The sequence below is a fragment of the Schistocerca serialis genome, chromosome 6 (assembly GCF_023864345.2).
Source record: "Schistocerca serialis cubense isolate TAMUIC-IGC-003099 chromosome 6, iqSchSeri2.2, whole genome shotgun sequence".
Lineage (NCBI taxonomy): Eukaryota > Metazoa > Arthropoda > Insecta > Orthoptera > Acrididae > Schistocerca > Schistocerca serialis.
In genome coordinates, this window is record NC_064643.1 from 96,755,335 (window position 1) to 96,772,142 (window position 16,808).

The 16,808-nt window shown below is 38.1% G+C and overlaps 1 protein-coding gene across 1 annotated transcript in view; it reads right to left on the reverse strand.

The window, feature by feature from the left end:
• LOC126484659 (Down syndrome cell adhesion molecule-like protein Dscam2) overlaps positions 1-16,808 on the reverse strand; it is a 339,526-nt gene that overhangs the window by 73,744 nt on the left and 248,974 nt on the right. Inside the window, exons 22-25 of the mRNA XM_050108250.1 lie at positions 13,752-13,891; positions 3,972-4,128; positions 1,963-2,111; positions 1,765-1,885 (exon numbers count right to left, since the gene is read on the reverse strand). Of these exons, the coding sequence (XP_049964207.1) occupies positions 1,765-1,885; positions 1,963-2,111; positions 3,972-4,128; positions 13,752-13,891 (567 nt within the window). The remainder of the gene's footprint in view (positions 1-1,764; positions 1,886-1,962; positions 2,112-3,971; positions 4,129-13,751; positions 13,892-16,808) is intronic.

The following is a 16,808-nucleotide window of genomic DNA, read 5'->3' on the forward strand; positions in this document are numbered from 1 at the left end:
CACAGTGTCAAGTTGTTTACACTGTTCTGCAATCTGGGAGTTACACAATGAACTCAGTGTGGTACAGAGACCGCCTTCTTCTTGTGATGTGTGTGCATTATTAATCACATTTTTGAATCCATTTAGTGAATAAAGCATACTCATTATTCTACGGTGAGAATCAGTGGTGTTTACTGTGACTCCTTTATCAGTGATAATGATTTCTTGGATTTCCCTACAACTATCTTTTATGGAAAGCAAATGTCAGATGTAACCAAAGCAATGTTTAAAATACACTCCTGGAAATTGAAATAAGAACACCGCGAATTCATTGTCCCAGGAAGGGGAAACTTTATTGACACATTCCTGGGGTCAGACACATCACATGATCACACTGACAGAACCACAGGCACATAGACACAGGCAACAGAGCATGCACAATGTCGGCACTAGTACAGTGTATATCCACCTTTCGCAGCAATGCAGGCTGCTATTCTCCCATGGAGACGATCGTAGAGATGCTGGATGTAGTCCTGTGGAACGGCTTGCCATGCCATTTCCACCTGGCGCCTCAGTTGGACCAGCGTTCGTGCTGGACGTGCAGACCGCGTGAGACGACGCTTCATCCAGTCCCAAACATGCTCAATGGGGGACAGATCCGGAGATCTTGCTGGCCAGGGTAGTTGACTTACACCTTCTAGAGCACGTTGGGTGGCACGGGATACATGCGGACGTGCATTGTCCTGTTGGAACAGCAAGTTCCCTTGCCGGTCTAGGAATGGTAGAACGATGGGTTCGATGACGGTTTGGATGTACCGTGCACTATTCAGTGTCCCCTCGACGATCACCAGTGGTGTACGGCCAGTGTAGGAGATCGCTCCCCACACCATGATGCCGGGTGTTGGCCCTGTGTGCCTCGGTCGTATGCAGTCCTGATTGTGGCGCTCACCTGCACGGCGCCAAACACGCATACGACCATCATTGGCACCAAGGCAGAAGCGACTCTCATCGCTGAAGACGACACGTCTCCATTTGTCCCTCCATTCACGCCTGTCGCGACACCACTGGAGGCGGGCTGCACGATGTTGGGGCGTGAGCGGAAGACGGCCTAACGGTGTGCGGGACCGTAGCCCAGCTTCATGGAGACGGTTGCGAATGGTCCTCGCCGATACCCCAGGAGCAACAGTGTCCCTAATTTGCTGGGAAGTGGCGGTGCGGTCCCCTACGGCACTGCGTAGGATCCTACGGTCTTGGCGTGCATCCGTGCGTCGCTGCGGTCCGGTCCCAGGTCGACGGGCACGTGCACCTTCCGCCGACCACTGACGACAACATCGATGTACTGTGGAGACCTCACGCCCCACGTGTTGAGCAATTCGGCGGTACGTCCACCCGGCCTCCCGCATGCCCACTATACGCCCTCGCTCAAAGTCCGTCAACTGCACGTACGCTTCACGTCCACGCTGTCGCGGCATGCTACCAGTGTTAAAGACTGCGATGGAGCTCCGTATGCCACGGCAAACTGGCTGACACTGACGGCGGCGGTGCACAAATGCTGCGCAGCTAGCGCCATTCGACGGCCAACACCGCGGTTCCTGGTGTGTCCGCTGTGCCGTGCGTGTGATCATTGCTTGTACAGCCCTCTCGCAGTGTCCGGAGCAAGTATGGTGGGTCTGACACACCGGTGTCAATGTGTTCTTTTTTCCATTTCCAGGAGTGTAAGTTCTTCCTCCACTCCATAGAAATGTTTTAATCCATCATGTATTGTATTTAGAAACACTGATTTACCTCTCACATGAACTGAGTAAACAATTTCATCTTTCCCATGCTGGTTCTCCACTGAGCATGTATAATTCCCTTCATCAGTGCGCTGAATATCTTTTATTACAAGGGAACCATTCTTGTTTACCTGCAACATACATCAAAACAAAGTTCCGTAATAAATGTAGGTGGGTTTAAACAATGAACATTTGTTGTTAAGTTTACCTGCTTCCTTCCATTTGGTTCTAATACTTTGTCATACACACGCCACGTAAACTGAGGAGTAGGAGCACCAACTTTCCTACATGGAAGATTTATATCTTGCTTCCAAGGAGTGATAATTGTACGACTGAATGAAACTATCCGTGCTGGGACTGCAACAAAAACATTGCCTTATTGTAAGTTAGTATAGCTATGGAACCATGTCAGTGATGCAGTTTTTATTGCTAATAAAATAGCAGCTCTGTGTAAATGTCTTATGTGTGCAGTCACACTTGAGCACATAACTAATGTAAGGTTAAGATGTGCTGGTACTTCAGCACTTAAGTTGTGAACATGTGAACATAACAAAAATCACTAGATGATTTAGATAATGATCATGGAACATTTCATACAGTCATCCACAGAAGCAAAGTTTTCTGCACCAGAATACTAAAATGATTCTCAGAAATGTTTTAAAAAAGTGATACTGGCAAATTTTAATTTATAAGCAAATGCAGTTGTTCTTTAGTATAGAAAGTACATTCCATACAGAAACCATAGACAACTGTTAAAATGGCTGCTGCTTATATTTAATCCAGCACTTTTCATACAACGTGTTTGCATTTAACAGCTAAAAATAATATTCAGACTTATTAAACACGATCAAAAGCAAGTTCTACAAAGGCTTCAAAGGGTTAATGTCAGATACATGGGTACATATATATTCAACAACCTGCCACAGCAAAATTAAATATGATATAGAAAATGTAGTAGACTTTAAGACTGAATGAAAGAACTTTTTGTTGGGTCTCAATTGAAGAGTATCTTCACAAAAACTCTTAAAAAACTTAGAGTTTTAGGTTATTTAATTTTTAGGTTATTTTATAATTAAAATTAGCAACGTAATACAATGCTCTTTCATAATGTTACGTCATTTCACAGTATTGCGCTCAAATGAAGTAAAATGTACATTTTTGACTTCTTCCCACGTCCCAGAGATGAAGTTTCACCTTTGTCTACTCTCACTTCTGTAAAGTTTGGAAGGTAGGAGACGAGATACTGGCAGAAGTGAAGCTGTGAGGACCAGGCGTGAGTCGTGCTTCGGTAGCTCAGATGGTAGAGCACTTGCCCGCGATAGGCAAATGTCCTGAGTTCGAGTCTCGGTCGGGCACACAGTTTTAATCTGCCAGGAAGTTTCATATCAGCGCACACTCCACTGCAGAGTGAAAATCTCATTCTGGAAACATCCCCCAGGCTGTGGCTAAGCCATGTCTCCGCAGTATCCTTTCTTTCAGGAGTGCTAGTTCTGCAAGGTTCGCAGGAGAGCTTCTGTAAAGTTTGGAAGGTAGGAGACGAGATACTGGCAGAAGTGAAGCTGTGAGGACCGGGCGTGAGTCGTGCTTCGGTAGCTCAGATGGTAGAGCACTCTCCCACGAAAGGCAAAGGTCCCGAGTTCGAGTCTCGTTGGGCACACAGTTTTAATCTGCCAGGAAGTTTCATATCAGCGCACACTCCGCTGCAGAGTGAAAATCTCGTTCTGGAATTCCTACTGTTGTCTGTTGGCACAATGATGACAGACAAAGATTCACCAGCCAACTTACAGATGGCATTGCCACTGAGTATGTCCAGAACCTCCCATAGAGTACCCCCAATAGTGAGTTCTGTGGGCAGTCCCATTGATTATGAGCTGGTATTAAGGAATGACCATAAGCAGACAGTACCAGTGCAGTGTTAATAACTTATTGTCCTGTTAGTATTGTGTATGACTGTGACTTGTCTGGAACTTTTTATGTATGGGTTGTGTATTGAGCACTGGTTGCTTGCTATTGTTGTAGCTCGGTACTGAATGGCTTATGAGAGTTTCAGACCATGCTTGTATTACTGATAACTATGTGATGGCTGGTCACTGGTTGAATCTGTGTATAGCATTGCTTGGGAATAAGCCACTGACATTAATAAAGTTAGTTTCATCTACAGTACAAAAATGAACATATTGTATGTGATGTTTTATTTGTTATAAGGTTTACACTTACCCTTGTTAGATGGTGTTATTGTTACAACTCTAGTACTTTCACCTTCACCAACTGCAGTTGATGCTGTTACCCAAAACTGATATGTGGCACCTTCCTTTAGTTTATCCGTTTCATGGACTTCGTTCTGAGGATTTAGAATTCGTTTGTGGGTTCCTTCCTAGAATATTAATTTTTTTCCATGGTTAAACAACAAGTGACACTAATCTCTATCAAATTATAGACATCAATTAAGTGTTTATAATATTTCACTACCCAATAATTTGGATCTAAATACTGAAAGTGAACAGATAATGGAAAACTGGTGCGTCCTTTTTTCTGGAAATAGTGAAATACAAGAAGAACAAATCATATTATAATTATACGATGCACAGTTCATCAGAAAAATTCAAATTTATAGCTGAAATACACTTTTAACTTGTATATAACCACTAAAGCAGTTACAGAGGATGCAGAAAGCATAAGTATCCCATCCAGTCCAGCTGTCTGTCCATTGTTGTAGGATATTAGTTGAGTTTATGTTCTCAGTCGCTTGTCTCAGTATCTGTCATTTTGGTTCAGTTTACACCTCATTCTCTGGTTATGGACAGAGGTTTTTGTTCAGTAGCTATGAAGTTTCTTTTTCATATGCATAACTGATTGGTAAGTTTATTCACATGGTGTCATTAAAATTCCCAATGTTTTGAACAGACCTTTACAGTGAGCTTGTTATTATTGTTGTTTTTATTTTTATGCTCCTGTTTATTATTACTTTATATTTAAATTGCTGGAGACTGTTGGGCAAGGTTGACTTAATCTATTTGTTTACTTTTCAAACGAACTTTGCACCAGCCACAATGTAGCCTCATTGTGAATGCTGTTCTCAGGGAAAAGACAAATAAGCTGCTCATCATAAGTAGCTAGAAATTGTCCTGACTGCTGTCAATGAGATTGAAAGCTGTGGTGAACAGACATTTTATGCAAATTTTTGAGACTTGTGTGCCAAAGATACCAAAGACACCTCAAGCACTATCTTCTCTTGTGGATACTGTCTCCTCTGCAGGAAATAAATGAACTCTACATCTACATCCATACTCCGCAAGCCACCTGACAGTGTGTGGTGGAATACTCACTTAACTGTGACTGTCAGTGGTAGATCTAGTGCAGAGGACACAGGGACAAGGGAGAACTTAGGGTACTACACTCACACTCCTTAGCAACAAGTATTGAGGTGCTGTCTGCCACTGAAACTGAAATTGAGACAGTGTGACATGCTTCAAATATTGGGAAACCTGCTATATCCCGTGTCAGGAGAAATCATGTGCAAAAGGGCAAGCATCTGTTAATTGTTGGCAGTTCAGACAAATGGCAAATTATGGTGCCTCTTAGGGAAATGACACCCAGTTTGTGGCACTGTTGGAACAAATGGTGCTGATGTTCTAACGCTTTAGACAATAAGAAGCGATGTGCAGCTGGTCAGCAAGTCATTTGTGATAGGACAGTACAACTTCATCAAAAGAGTGACTATTTGAATAGTGAAGCCCACTGTTTGCTTTTGTTTTTAACTAAATCTTTTAAGGAACTTTTTAATTTTCAGATTAATTGAATCTGGAATACTATTAATGATTGGCTTCATAATGACAAATATGAAATTAGCACCATACATGAAAATAAATTTTTGAAGTTCAGTAATAGGGTCACTTCTAACAATGGCAATGTAACTGACTACAATGTGAAGCATCAGTTTTATGATAGAGTGCTTAACAAAATGGACATTACTTTCACACAGGCTTATACTTTCACACAGGCTTAAGTACAGTCTACCATCTTGACTTAATAAGGTGCCTGTGAGTTGTAGCCTTATTGTCGATCTTAAAGTTGGTTAGGAATCTCTTAAGCTGGATAAGGTCAATGAAGTCAAAACTGAATGTGAATGCAACAACATAATAGATAAAGAACTACCACAGCAATCTGATGTTTACTCTGCTGAACAGGGATTAGTAAGAAGTATTAATTGTAAGCTGAAAGAAAATGATGCTTTAATTTACAAAAGTGATAAAGATAATATTGTTGTCATTGCTTGTAAAAAAAAAAAAGAGTATACTGACGAAACTGTAAAGTTTTTTGAAGATAATAATATTGTTGAGGCTACAGTATATCCAACTGCGAATCTATAAAAAGATATTTGGCAAGTTTTGTCTAACACAAAGAGTTTGTTCACCAATTTTCAAAAAACATGGCTTATAAAGAAGTATCTGAAGCCACCTGCACTCAAAAATCAGCTCAAGTTTCACAAACAGGGTCATCTGGCTCACCTGTGGTGAATGGGATAGGTAGTGTTCATACACATTGGCTAGGCCTCTTCATTATAAAGTTAAAGATTCGTTTGTATTTGAACAAAACTTTTCTGTTACAAATAGTAAAGATTATAGTGCACAGCTAATACCAGTTTGGTCTCATTTGACATTGTCAGTCTGTATACTAATGTTCCTGAAGAGCTATAGCTCTCCTTGAGAGAAACTATACTACAACATAAAAAATGAGTAAAATAAAGACTGTTGAACTCATCAGTTTACTGAAATTTGCTCTTGAATATAAATATTTCACATTCAATGGAAAAATGTATATTCAACCTTACCGTTTGGCTAGGAGGAGTTCACTTGGTGGCATTTTGGCAGTCTTCATCAACATACTTGGAAGAAAATTCTTCAATTGCAATTTGGAACTACATCAAAAAATTTGATTTTATGTGAGATACGTTGACAATATTATCATTGCTTTTGATGATAATGATGACAAGCTGGAGATTTTTTTCAATTCACTTAATAACTTCCATTAGAAAATTTGCATTATGAGAAAACTTCAAAAAGAAAAAAAGGGAACTAAATTTTCTTGATTTAACAATTTCTGTAGAAAATGATTCTTTCAGTTTCACAATCTTCCATAAGCGAACTTATTCAGACAGTATTATCCCCACTGATTGGACGTATCCAAAAGCTCATAAACTAGAACTTTTTCATTCCTCTATACACCTCTTGTAAGTACTCCTTTATTGCCTGCCTGCCTTTATTGCCAGCTAAATGAGTTTTATGTCACTGGATCAATCACAGTCAACAAGTGGTATGGCCAGGGCATGGCAGATTACATCTTCAGAAAGAAAACCTCTCAAAAATGTTTGACATTGAGCAATGACTTTTCTTCTCACAATAAGAAACTCATATGCATTTCCTTCTTAGGAAATGTTTCTTATAGGATTAAATGTCATCTAGTGAATAAGTATAACTGTAGTGTCTCTTTTCTACAATCAACAGTTTGCAGAGAACACCTTTGTGTACAGTGAAAAATACTGGCAACTTATTTTCCAGTTGAGGTGTCTATGAATTAACCTGCAATAATTGCCCATGCTATTACACTGGTAAACAGGCAGAGCTTTGAGGACAAAATATAAAGAACGTATGTTACGAAAGAAAGGAGCAAACATACAAAACTCTACGTTTGCTGAACATCTACTGATCACCAATCACACTACGAAAAATTTGGAAGACAGCTATTCTTCACAGAGATGTCAAAGGGTGCAGGATGGACCTTTGGGTACAATTAAATATCCATACACATCCAGAGCACAGAGATGGGAATTTACTAAATGACCAGCTGCAACTCAATGACTTCAAACCCATACTGTTCGCAAAAACATTTTCATATGACTGCTGGTAGCCTTTGCGAGTTGTTCATTTCTTCAAATAAAGTCCCACAATTTTTCTGCATACAGTTTTGTTCATTAGTTTATATAGTACTAAGATAGTGATGACACCCACTCTTGTTACATTTGTTACTATACAGAGACCAATGAATTTTTGCTCATTATTGTCATTATGTTTAATAGCGTTCTTCGTGCTTATGTACTGGCATTATTACTTTTTATATGATGATGTACTGGAGGTCATATAAATCTGTTTACTGTCACTGTGCTTGTAATAATGTACTTTTGCACAGATATCATTATTTGTGATAGTGTACTGATGGTCCTATAAAGGTTCTAATGTATGCTAAAACATTTTATTTTGCATTTTTTTTTCAAAATTTATTTTATACTCATTTAGTTGCATGATTTACTTCTGTAATTCTGTTATTAATTCCAATGTGCTTATAGTTATTGGCTGGTTATGCCACCAAGGATACACATTTATCAGAGCACACACTTTAGGATTTGTTTTCCTGGTGTCCACACACTCCACTCTCCTTCAGTCAGCACATAGCTCTTATTTTTGCCAACACATTATGTGGAGATGTTACATCACTCTACTGGACTGTTTGCTAATTTGAAGTTTGTAAGTACTACTTTTCCTATGTTGGTATATATTATGTTGTTTGTGACATGCCTACATTTTTTGCAAGTAGTAGTTTCTGTACGACATGAAATATTGGTCTGTGATGCTTTGATTGTAATTTATGTTGTTGCACATATGTACGTTTCTAGTCCTTTTGAAAAAGATGGTTAAAATCCATTGAAACCATGGTTATGGTTGCAACCAGTTGGCTGTACTATTCACCTGCTATACTGAAAAGGGGTGGTGGTTATAGTAATTATGTTATGGTCTATAATGGGATTGTTTGAAGAGGAGGCACTGTGATGGGCTAAATCGGAGTCACCAAGTTACTAGAGATGACAATAGTCACTTAACTAAGTTTATTATACAATCTCAAGTACTAACCAACAGTAAATGATTAAGGTTTTAGTAATAATGTCAAGGTATGTGTGTGTTTGATGTTCAGATAAGTAAGAGAAAAATGAACTGGTGCCAATGCAGATGCAAGTGACATTCAGCAAAGCAGAAAATTGTTACTTTCTGTTATCGATGGAAGCTGAGAAGCTGGCTACAAGGAGAGCATATGATAGCTATTCGCAAAAGTCAAAGCTATTGTTAAAAGGGGGTAAAAAGTTTCACTTCTTTGCCTGTGCATGAATGGTTCCGTTTTTTACCACCGGAGTGCAAAAGTTGGTATAGCTGTGAATTATTGATACTAAATGGGAACATATTTGTATTTTTGGTAGTGAATCTGGTCTGAAAGAAGATTCTGGTACCTAACAGGTGAGTCATAAGAGCCTTCTGGTGAGACAAGACCACAGACAAAATGTCTGGCCTGTGGGAGACTTTTAGTTTTCTGGTTAACATAGTCTGGATCTGGGAAAACTCATAGTGTAATTCTGAAAGATTAAAGTAACCACTTGTATTAAATAGTTGACTGGATGATGGAATTCTTTCCACAGAAATTTACGAGTTGAAAATATCTAATTTCTTGAAGTTATGGAATCACTGAACTACTGGGAGTCACTGTTTTTAGTCATTTTGGTATCTAACTGAAATTGAGTCTTCCAGGATATTTGATCTGAAGGCTAGTGGGAGAAGTTATTTGGGAGGAGCCACTGTCTGAAGAGGGAAAACTTAAATAAAAATATGTAGCGGACAGGGATGAAGCACCAGTGGCAAGTGGGGATGTATCATCAAAAAACTGAATGTAGTGGGAACAAACTGACTTCATGTAAAAGAGTAGTCATGGGAAGTTATATCTCTGACTGCTGGTCAGTGTATATCTTTCTTGTCCAGCTGTGTGTATTTTTGTATTCAACAAGCGAATGGGCACCACAAAAATTTGTAAAGATTTTCTACATTAACAAACTGGTGAAACAAAAACTCTTGATAGAAGCTGTTGAGAGGTGAATGCTAAGAATTTCATCACAAAAGAAAAGGCGTAAGTATTCATGTGATTGTAGACATAATTATTCTGAGGTAAGAAACAGAACAATCACAGAGTGAAATGTTAAGTTAGTTGAAATTTAATCGAGCCTAAAGCTGACAGCCAAACTTTCAAAGACACTGCACACTCTTAAATATAAAAATTTATCATAAAAGTGAAGTAATTGTAGGCAAATGAGTCAGCAATTCTAGTTGAATGCATGGAAAGGGAAATTTTGTGCCTGACCTCTCTAATACACATATTAAGTGTACAGTAATTATAGAGGCTTGTTACACTAGGTAGCTGAATGTGTATGGAACACACATGAGAGCTTTTGTTGTATTAGGTAACTCCCCATGCCAGTCAATGAATAGTAGCTGTAGCAGAATGACTCCCACAGATGAGTCTACTAAAATATTAAATCAACTGCTAAAGCAGTAGCAACAATATCCCAGAATTTGAAGCACTCCTAAAAAGCAGTGCAGCTCAAATAATGGTTGGCAGAGAAATCTGGCCAGAACACAAAATTGATAGCACTGGAACTTTTGTGGTAAGTCTATGTTTATTTTGAAAGAACAGGTTAATGGGAAATTGAGATGATGTATTCTTTTCAATAGACAAGAAAATCAAATCTATAAAGATAAAAACTGAAGCTGCATGTGCGACTGTTTCAGCAAGACTCAGTATCAAGGGCAAGCATAAATTTATAACTGGGTCCTTTTATTGACCACCAGGCTCGCACCTAGATGAAACCAAAAACTTGAGATAAATCATTCTCCTTTCTCCCCCCCCCCCCCTCCCTCGCCACTCCACACACACACACACATACACACACACCACTGAATCAGACTTTAATTGTCCAGCAATCAGTTGGGACAGTTACAGTTATGTAACGGTGGGTGTGACAAGACACCCTATGAAATAATACTATAATGCTTTATCCAAAAACTACTTAGAACAGATAGTTCAAAAACCCACTCATGATGGAAACATATCAGATCTAATGGCAACAAACATACTTGATCTCTTACAGTATGTCCACATTTTTCCTTTTATCAGTGAACACCACTGGTATTGGCTGTAGGAATAAAGTACAAAGGGCAATGAAACAAGTAGAAAGCTGTCAGGGTTGCCATAAGTTTCCCCAAGTGAAATTCTCTGATGTTTTTCTGATTTCCAGACAAGCTTTAGCATTTTCCCTTGACACATTTTGAGATCTCAAGGATAAGTTAAGATGTAAGTTGACATTCTGTCTCTGCAGCTATGGTACAAGAAACACTAGTGCAAAAGAAGAAATATCTAATAAAAAACTTGCAAGCTGATGGCATTTCCTGATGTGGGCTGAAGTCTTAAATACTAACATCAACATCTTTTGTAATGTACTGCTTTAGATGGAGAAAGCAAGTCAAATGGTATGTGTGTTTCATTAAGACTACTGCTGTTATTTTATTTCAGTAAAATGAAACACATTTGGTGACAAAAATACGCATTCTTTGCAGTCTTAAGACAGATTTAAAATACCTTCACTTATTTCAGAAATAACCTCAGAAAAAAGTAGCCTCCTGAAAGAAGTGTATAAAGCGGAGAAGAATTGTGTAAACTAACAGTGTAGGTGACTGCCAATAAAATGTTAGTTCTACTATGATCGTTGTTGTCGGTTATTATCCACTGTGTTATATCTATTATTTTACAGGTATTATGTGATTTTTCTTTTGAGAAATATATGAGGACACAGCGTACAAGCCGCCAGGGACTAACACAATTTTCTTCTTCTTATCACCCATACTTTCTAACATATAAACTACTTTTGAAGTGCCACAATGCACTTGAACAATTAAAACATCTATAAAACACCACACTGTACTATGTATTTGTGGTGAGACAGTCACTATTCTTGAAATCCATCACTCATGGCCTCTAGCCTGTTGAGGAGCACTGCATCCTGGGTCCATGAATAAACCATGAAAATCCGCAGCATTACGCTGCACACAAACAGACCAGGCTTGTGGGCAGATAGGTGAGACTAGATCCAATGAGCAGGGTCTGCACATTAGTGGGAACCAGATGGCTTCAGATCGACCGGTCTGACCCATTACAGATACCCACAGAAACGGTCTGTGAATTTGGCCTGTTGTTGAAATCCACTTGTGTGGCTAGCTATTCACAAGCCACAGACAGCATGTTGATGAAATGAGACCACAGTGATCAATCTATGTAACAGATAACTTGTTCGAATACTCTGAGAATCAATAATAATGAGGATAGGTAGCAACTCACAGTAAAGATGATTGCTGAGCTGCAGACAGGCATGTAGAAAAGACAATCACACTTTCACAACCAAATTTTCAGCCATAGCTCTAGTCAGAAAACGAGAGCACACACACATTCACACAATCACTCAGACAATTCATGCACACACCACCACCATCTCCAGAGACTGCATTTACAGTCTCTGAGAATCAAATTCAAACAAACCACTTCTCATGCCTCTCTGCCTCTCATCAGCCGCTGCTAGTCTAGTGGCAAGAAGTGGTGGCAGAACTGAATGCAAGCTGAGGCAAGTGGTATGAAGGGGAGAAGCAGTAGTAATGAAGGAGTAGGGAAGCAGCCAGTGATGATGCGTGACAGCTCAGTAAAAAAAAACATTTCATCTACTGAGACAAAAATAAGATTTTTCCAGGTTTTTTTTCCAAATTTCCCTGCTATTTCCCTAACACATTTGAAATTCCGTTATTCCCTGATTTCCAGAACCTGTGGCAAACCTGGCTGTATATTTTCAGTAAACTGGATAAAGACACTAGGAGCAACTCAGTGAGGAAGTTGAAACCTTTAGCTCTGGCAGGACCATGTAGTGGAACTGTGAGTCAGTTCTAGAAAAGTAGTTACTAACCACTATCTTGGTATGTACCTAGTATGACAATTCATGATGGGAGGGATCCTCCATTGCATGTGGCCACTATAAAGGAACTTTTAAACAAACAGAAATCTTTGTATAACAGCTGTAAAACAAAGCAAATGCCTGTAGGTGGAGAAATGTTGAATGAAATGTGTTTGGGTATCAAAAAGGCAATGCATGAAGCAAACAAAGGAGGCTAATTACAAAGCACCCATGCATCCTGTCTTGGGTAATAAATAAATACATGAAAAATAAAAATAGTATATGAATTACCGATGTGGCTGGAATACATAAATGTAGAATCACTCAACTAAGTTCAGAAACCTTTAAAAAGGTAGATAAACAAGTGGAATGATCACTTACAGAAAGATGTGGATAATAACTAGAGAAATACCAGCATGATTTTATGGAATTAAACACTAACCAATGTTGGATGAAGTATGAGAAACAATATGCATACCTGAAGAGTTTTTCAGCAATTTTTGATAGTTCACAATGAATATTTGTTTTCTGTACACACAAAAAAGTAATCTATCCCTATAATTTGCAACTTACTGTCTCTTTCGGTGATCGGCCCCTCTCCCGACATTAATTTTTTAGTAACTGTCTGTTGCTAGTACAGACATCCACTGTAATTTAAACTGGTCTCTTAATACAGCTTTTAGTTACCATGTACAGCAAATAAATAAATAAAGTAAAAAACTGGATAAATTAGTCTATGTTTACAGACTAAAGACTTTAAAAAGCAACAGCAAATATGGTTGTCTTACAGCAAAACATGGTCCTATCGACTGTGAACATCTGTCAATGTCACTAATGTTAGAGCAGATTGTTACTCTGCATTTTGTCTCATTTCTTAAACAATCAGCTCATGAATGTTATATAATTTTGAATCACATCATGCGTTCATGTAGAATGAAATATGATTTACATCTTAAAGTTATAAATAAAAGATATTTTCTAGTAATGGCACAATTATTTTCAGATTTACACTGATATTTTTATGCATATCAGAGACATCTTCATGTCAGTTACTAACATAAAATTTGGTAGCTTTTTATGCAAAATTATTGCAATTTTCATACTATGCAAGAAATGATGAATTTTTATCCAAATTACTTTTGTAAAGTTTTTACTGTAGTCCATAGATATCTTTGTTTTCAATTCCCTACCTCTTTGCCATCTTCTATAATCCCCATGTAAAATGTGTAGCCAGTAAGTTTTCCATTACGTCGCTGTGGAGGCAACCATGAGACAAGGATCTTATTTGATGAGCTCACCACTGCCTTAATATCAGCTGGTGCAGATGGAACTGCCAATAAAACAAACACATTTCTCCATAGCATTCAAAAATTGTATAATTTGTTGTTTCATGAAACACATGTAAACCTTTTGATAAGATATTTATCAAAAAACAATGATGATGTGACTTACCGAATGAAAGCGCTCGCAGGTCGAAAGACACACAAACAAACACAAACATACACACAAAATTCAAGCTTTCGCAACAAACTGTTGCCTCATCAGGAAAGAGGGAAGGAGAGGGAAAGACAAAAGGATGTGGGTTTTAAGGGAGAGGGTGAGGAGTCATTCCAATCCCGGGAGCGGAAAGACTTGCCTTAGGGGGAAAAAAGGACGGGTATACACTCGCACACACACACATATCCACATACACATATACACACACATGATAAGATAGCAATAAAAGTTATTTTAAGACAAAAATGTCAAATTAAGGTATGTTAATTTGGTTTATTACTACAGAAAAAAAACACTCAAAAGTGCTATGTGAATTTAATGGTGGGAGTGTTGTAATGTTATTAATAGACATTAAGTCATAGGTAGTCCATGACTGTAACTTCTAGGTTGGGGATATATTAATTAATAACATTCTGTCTTCAGTCACAATATTTTTATTTTCTAGTTACTGTCCAACACATTTCAGAGCTACAGCTTCATTTTCAATGACTGTGTAGATATTAACAGGATGTCTAGTTGTTAGATCTAATGAGTAAACTATCTCAGGTGAGAAATGCTAGAGATTACATAATTAGACATGATTGTCTTAAGGAATGTGACTAAACATAAGTTTTTTTCAGATTTATTTGACTTCAGTACAGTAGTCAAGCCATAGTTGCAGTATATTACAGAAAGTTTACGGCAACTATTGCTTGACTACTGAACCAAAGTCAAATATTTTTGAAAAAAAAAAAAAACAAAAAAAACTGCATGGTGAGGTTTAATTTAACATGATAAATTCACAGGATTGTTTCCCATGACCAAAGGTGTTGTGGTCAGATGTTTTTTATATTTCAGGTTCTCATAATGAACAGCAGATTTATTTCATACTTGTTACATTTGATATTGGTGACTGAACTTCACCAAAATTAGTCATGTAAACTTCCTGTAATTTACTGTCACTATGGCTTTGTTACTGTACTGAAGTCAAATAAATGTCTGAAAAAAAAAGCTAGAGAAATGAGAGAAATAAATTACTGTAACATATTCCACACAAGATAATTGATATGCTTATTAACATACAGAATAACTCTTTTTAAGACTGTAAAGTCTTCACATTACTTTAGTTATGCATACAAATTATATAACTAAGTGACACTGAATGAGTGAATATGATTGGGGAATTAGTGGGAGGGAGGGAACCAGGGTGAAGAGGGAGGGAGGGAAGGAGTGAAGGAGGGAGGGAGGGAGGGAGAGGGTGGAGAGAGAGAGAGAGAGAGAGAGAGAGAGAGAGAGAGAGAGATGGGGGGGGGGGGGGGGGAGAGAGAGAGAGAGAGGGGGGGGCGAGATACCAGGACAGATGGATTGAGATTGAAATAATAGGGTGTATTTAAATTTGATACAGGGATAAGGAAATTGTGTACATTGCTTCTTGTGAGGCTGTTGTATTATGAGACACTCATTACTGAATGCATAAGGAAATCTGTTGTATTCACTATCTATCTGATTGTTTAACATCTAAGCAGGCTTGGAAGTCGATTTGTGTATTTCAAGTGCTTGTAGTATATTGAGTTTGTGCTTGAAGGTTGTTAGTACAGTTTGTGAAATATTTACTCATGTATAAAAGGCTGTGTTTGGCATCATAAAGGTGAGGTGACATCATAGAGCTGACATGTTCATTACATCACATGGAAAATTATCTGCCTGTCCTCTCTGGCTATAAACTGGGGCAGTCTGAGCATGTGATCTTGTAAATACCTAATTGCTCATGTTTGTCCAGCTTGTTAAAATTGTGAGGAAGGACATGTTTTATGTTGTTATTTGTGTAATTGATCATTTTAATGCCGTACTTGTACCTTCTGAACTGACTGTCAATAAGAAGCTAATTCAGTCAACAGAATAGTGAAATATTTTGAAGCTTAGTGTCTGCTGGAAACCAGTGTGTTGTTTCATTTCTGGTTTATTTCTTTTTCCTGTTATTAAAGATGTGAACAATTGCTGATGCTGAATATCCATTATTAGTAACTATTTGTTTGATCAAAACAATTTTATCATAAAGACTGGGGATGGGATGTTCACTGCCTTATTAATCATACTTCTGCAGGCTGCTGGTGGGATAGGAGGGGCTGTTGTTACACTCTTTCTGTGTATTATTAAGGTTTGTGCGTGTGTGTGTGTGTTTTTTTTTCTTTTAGGCAAAAAGTTAGGTCTAAGAAATCTAATATATTATCTGGTGTACTGGATGTAGGGATGGAAATGGTTGAAAAGGTTACATTATTGTTCTACTTCAGTTTTATTGTCCTGGAAAAGTATGATATGTCATCTACATATCTGTAATAGTAAATTATTTTACTAACTAATCCATGATATTAAGGAAGCATTGGTTTTCTAAATTATCAATATTAATTTCAGCTAACATGCCAGAGAGACTTGATCCCATGGCTAACCCATCTGGCTATTCATAAAATTTCTTGTTCACTGAAAATAATTATGTTTCAACACAAATTCGAGGAGGTCCGTAAGCTCCTTAATTTCTATGGCTGGTATTGACATAAATTTATTTAAATTTTTGTTACTGATATCCAATGTTAGCTTTATTGGGGCATTGTCAAACAGATTAAAAGTATCAGAAGATGCTAATCTAGATTCTCTGTGTACCTCAACTACTTGAGTGCCTGATTGAATTCTTGGTTGTTCTTGATGCATTTGATGTTTTGGTATTCCATTTTTAGGATGTGAAAAGTTTCTCGTGTAGTTGTAAAGCTGTGCCT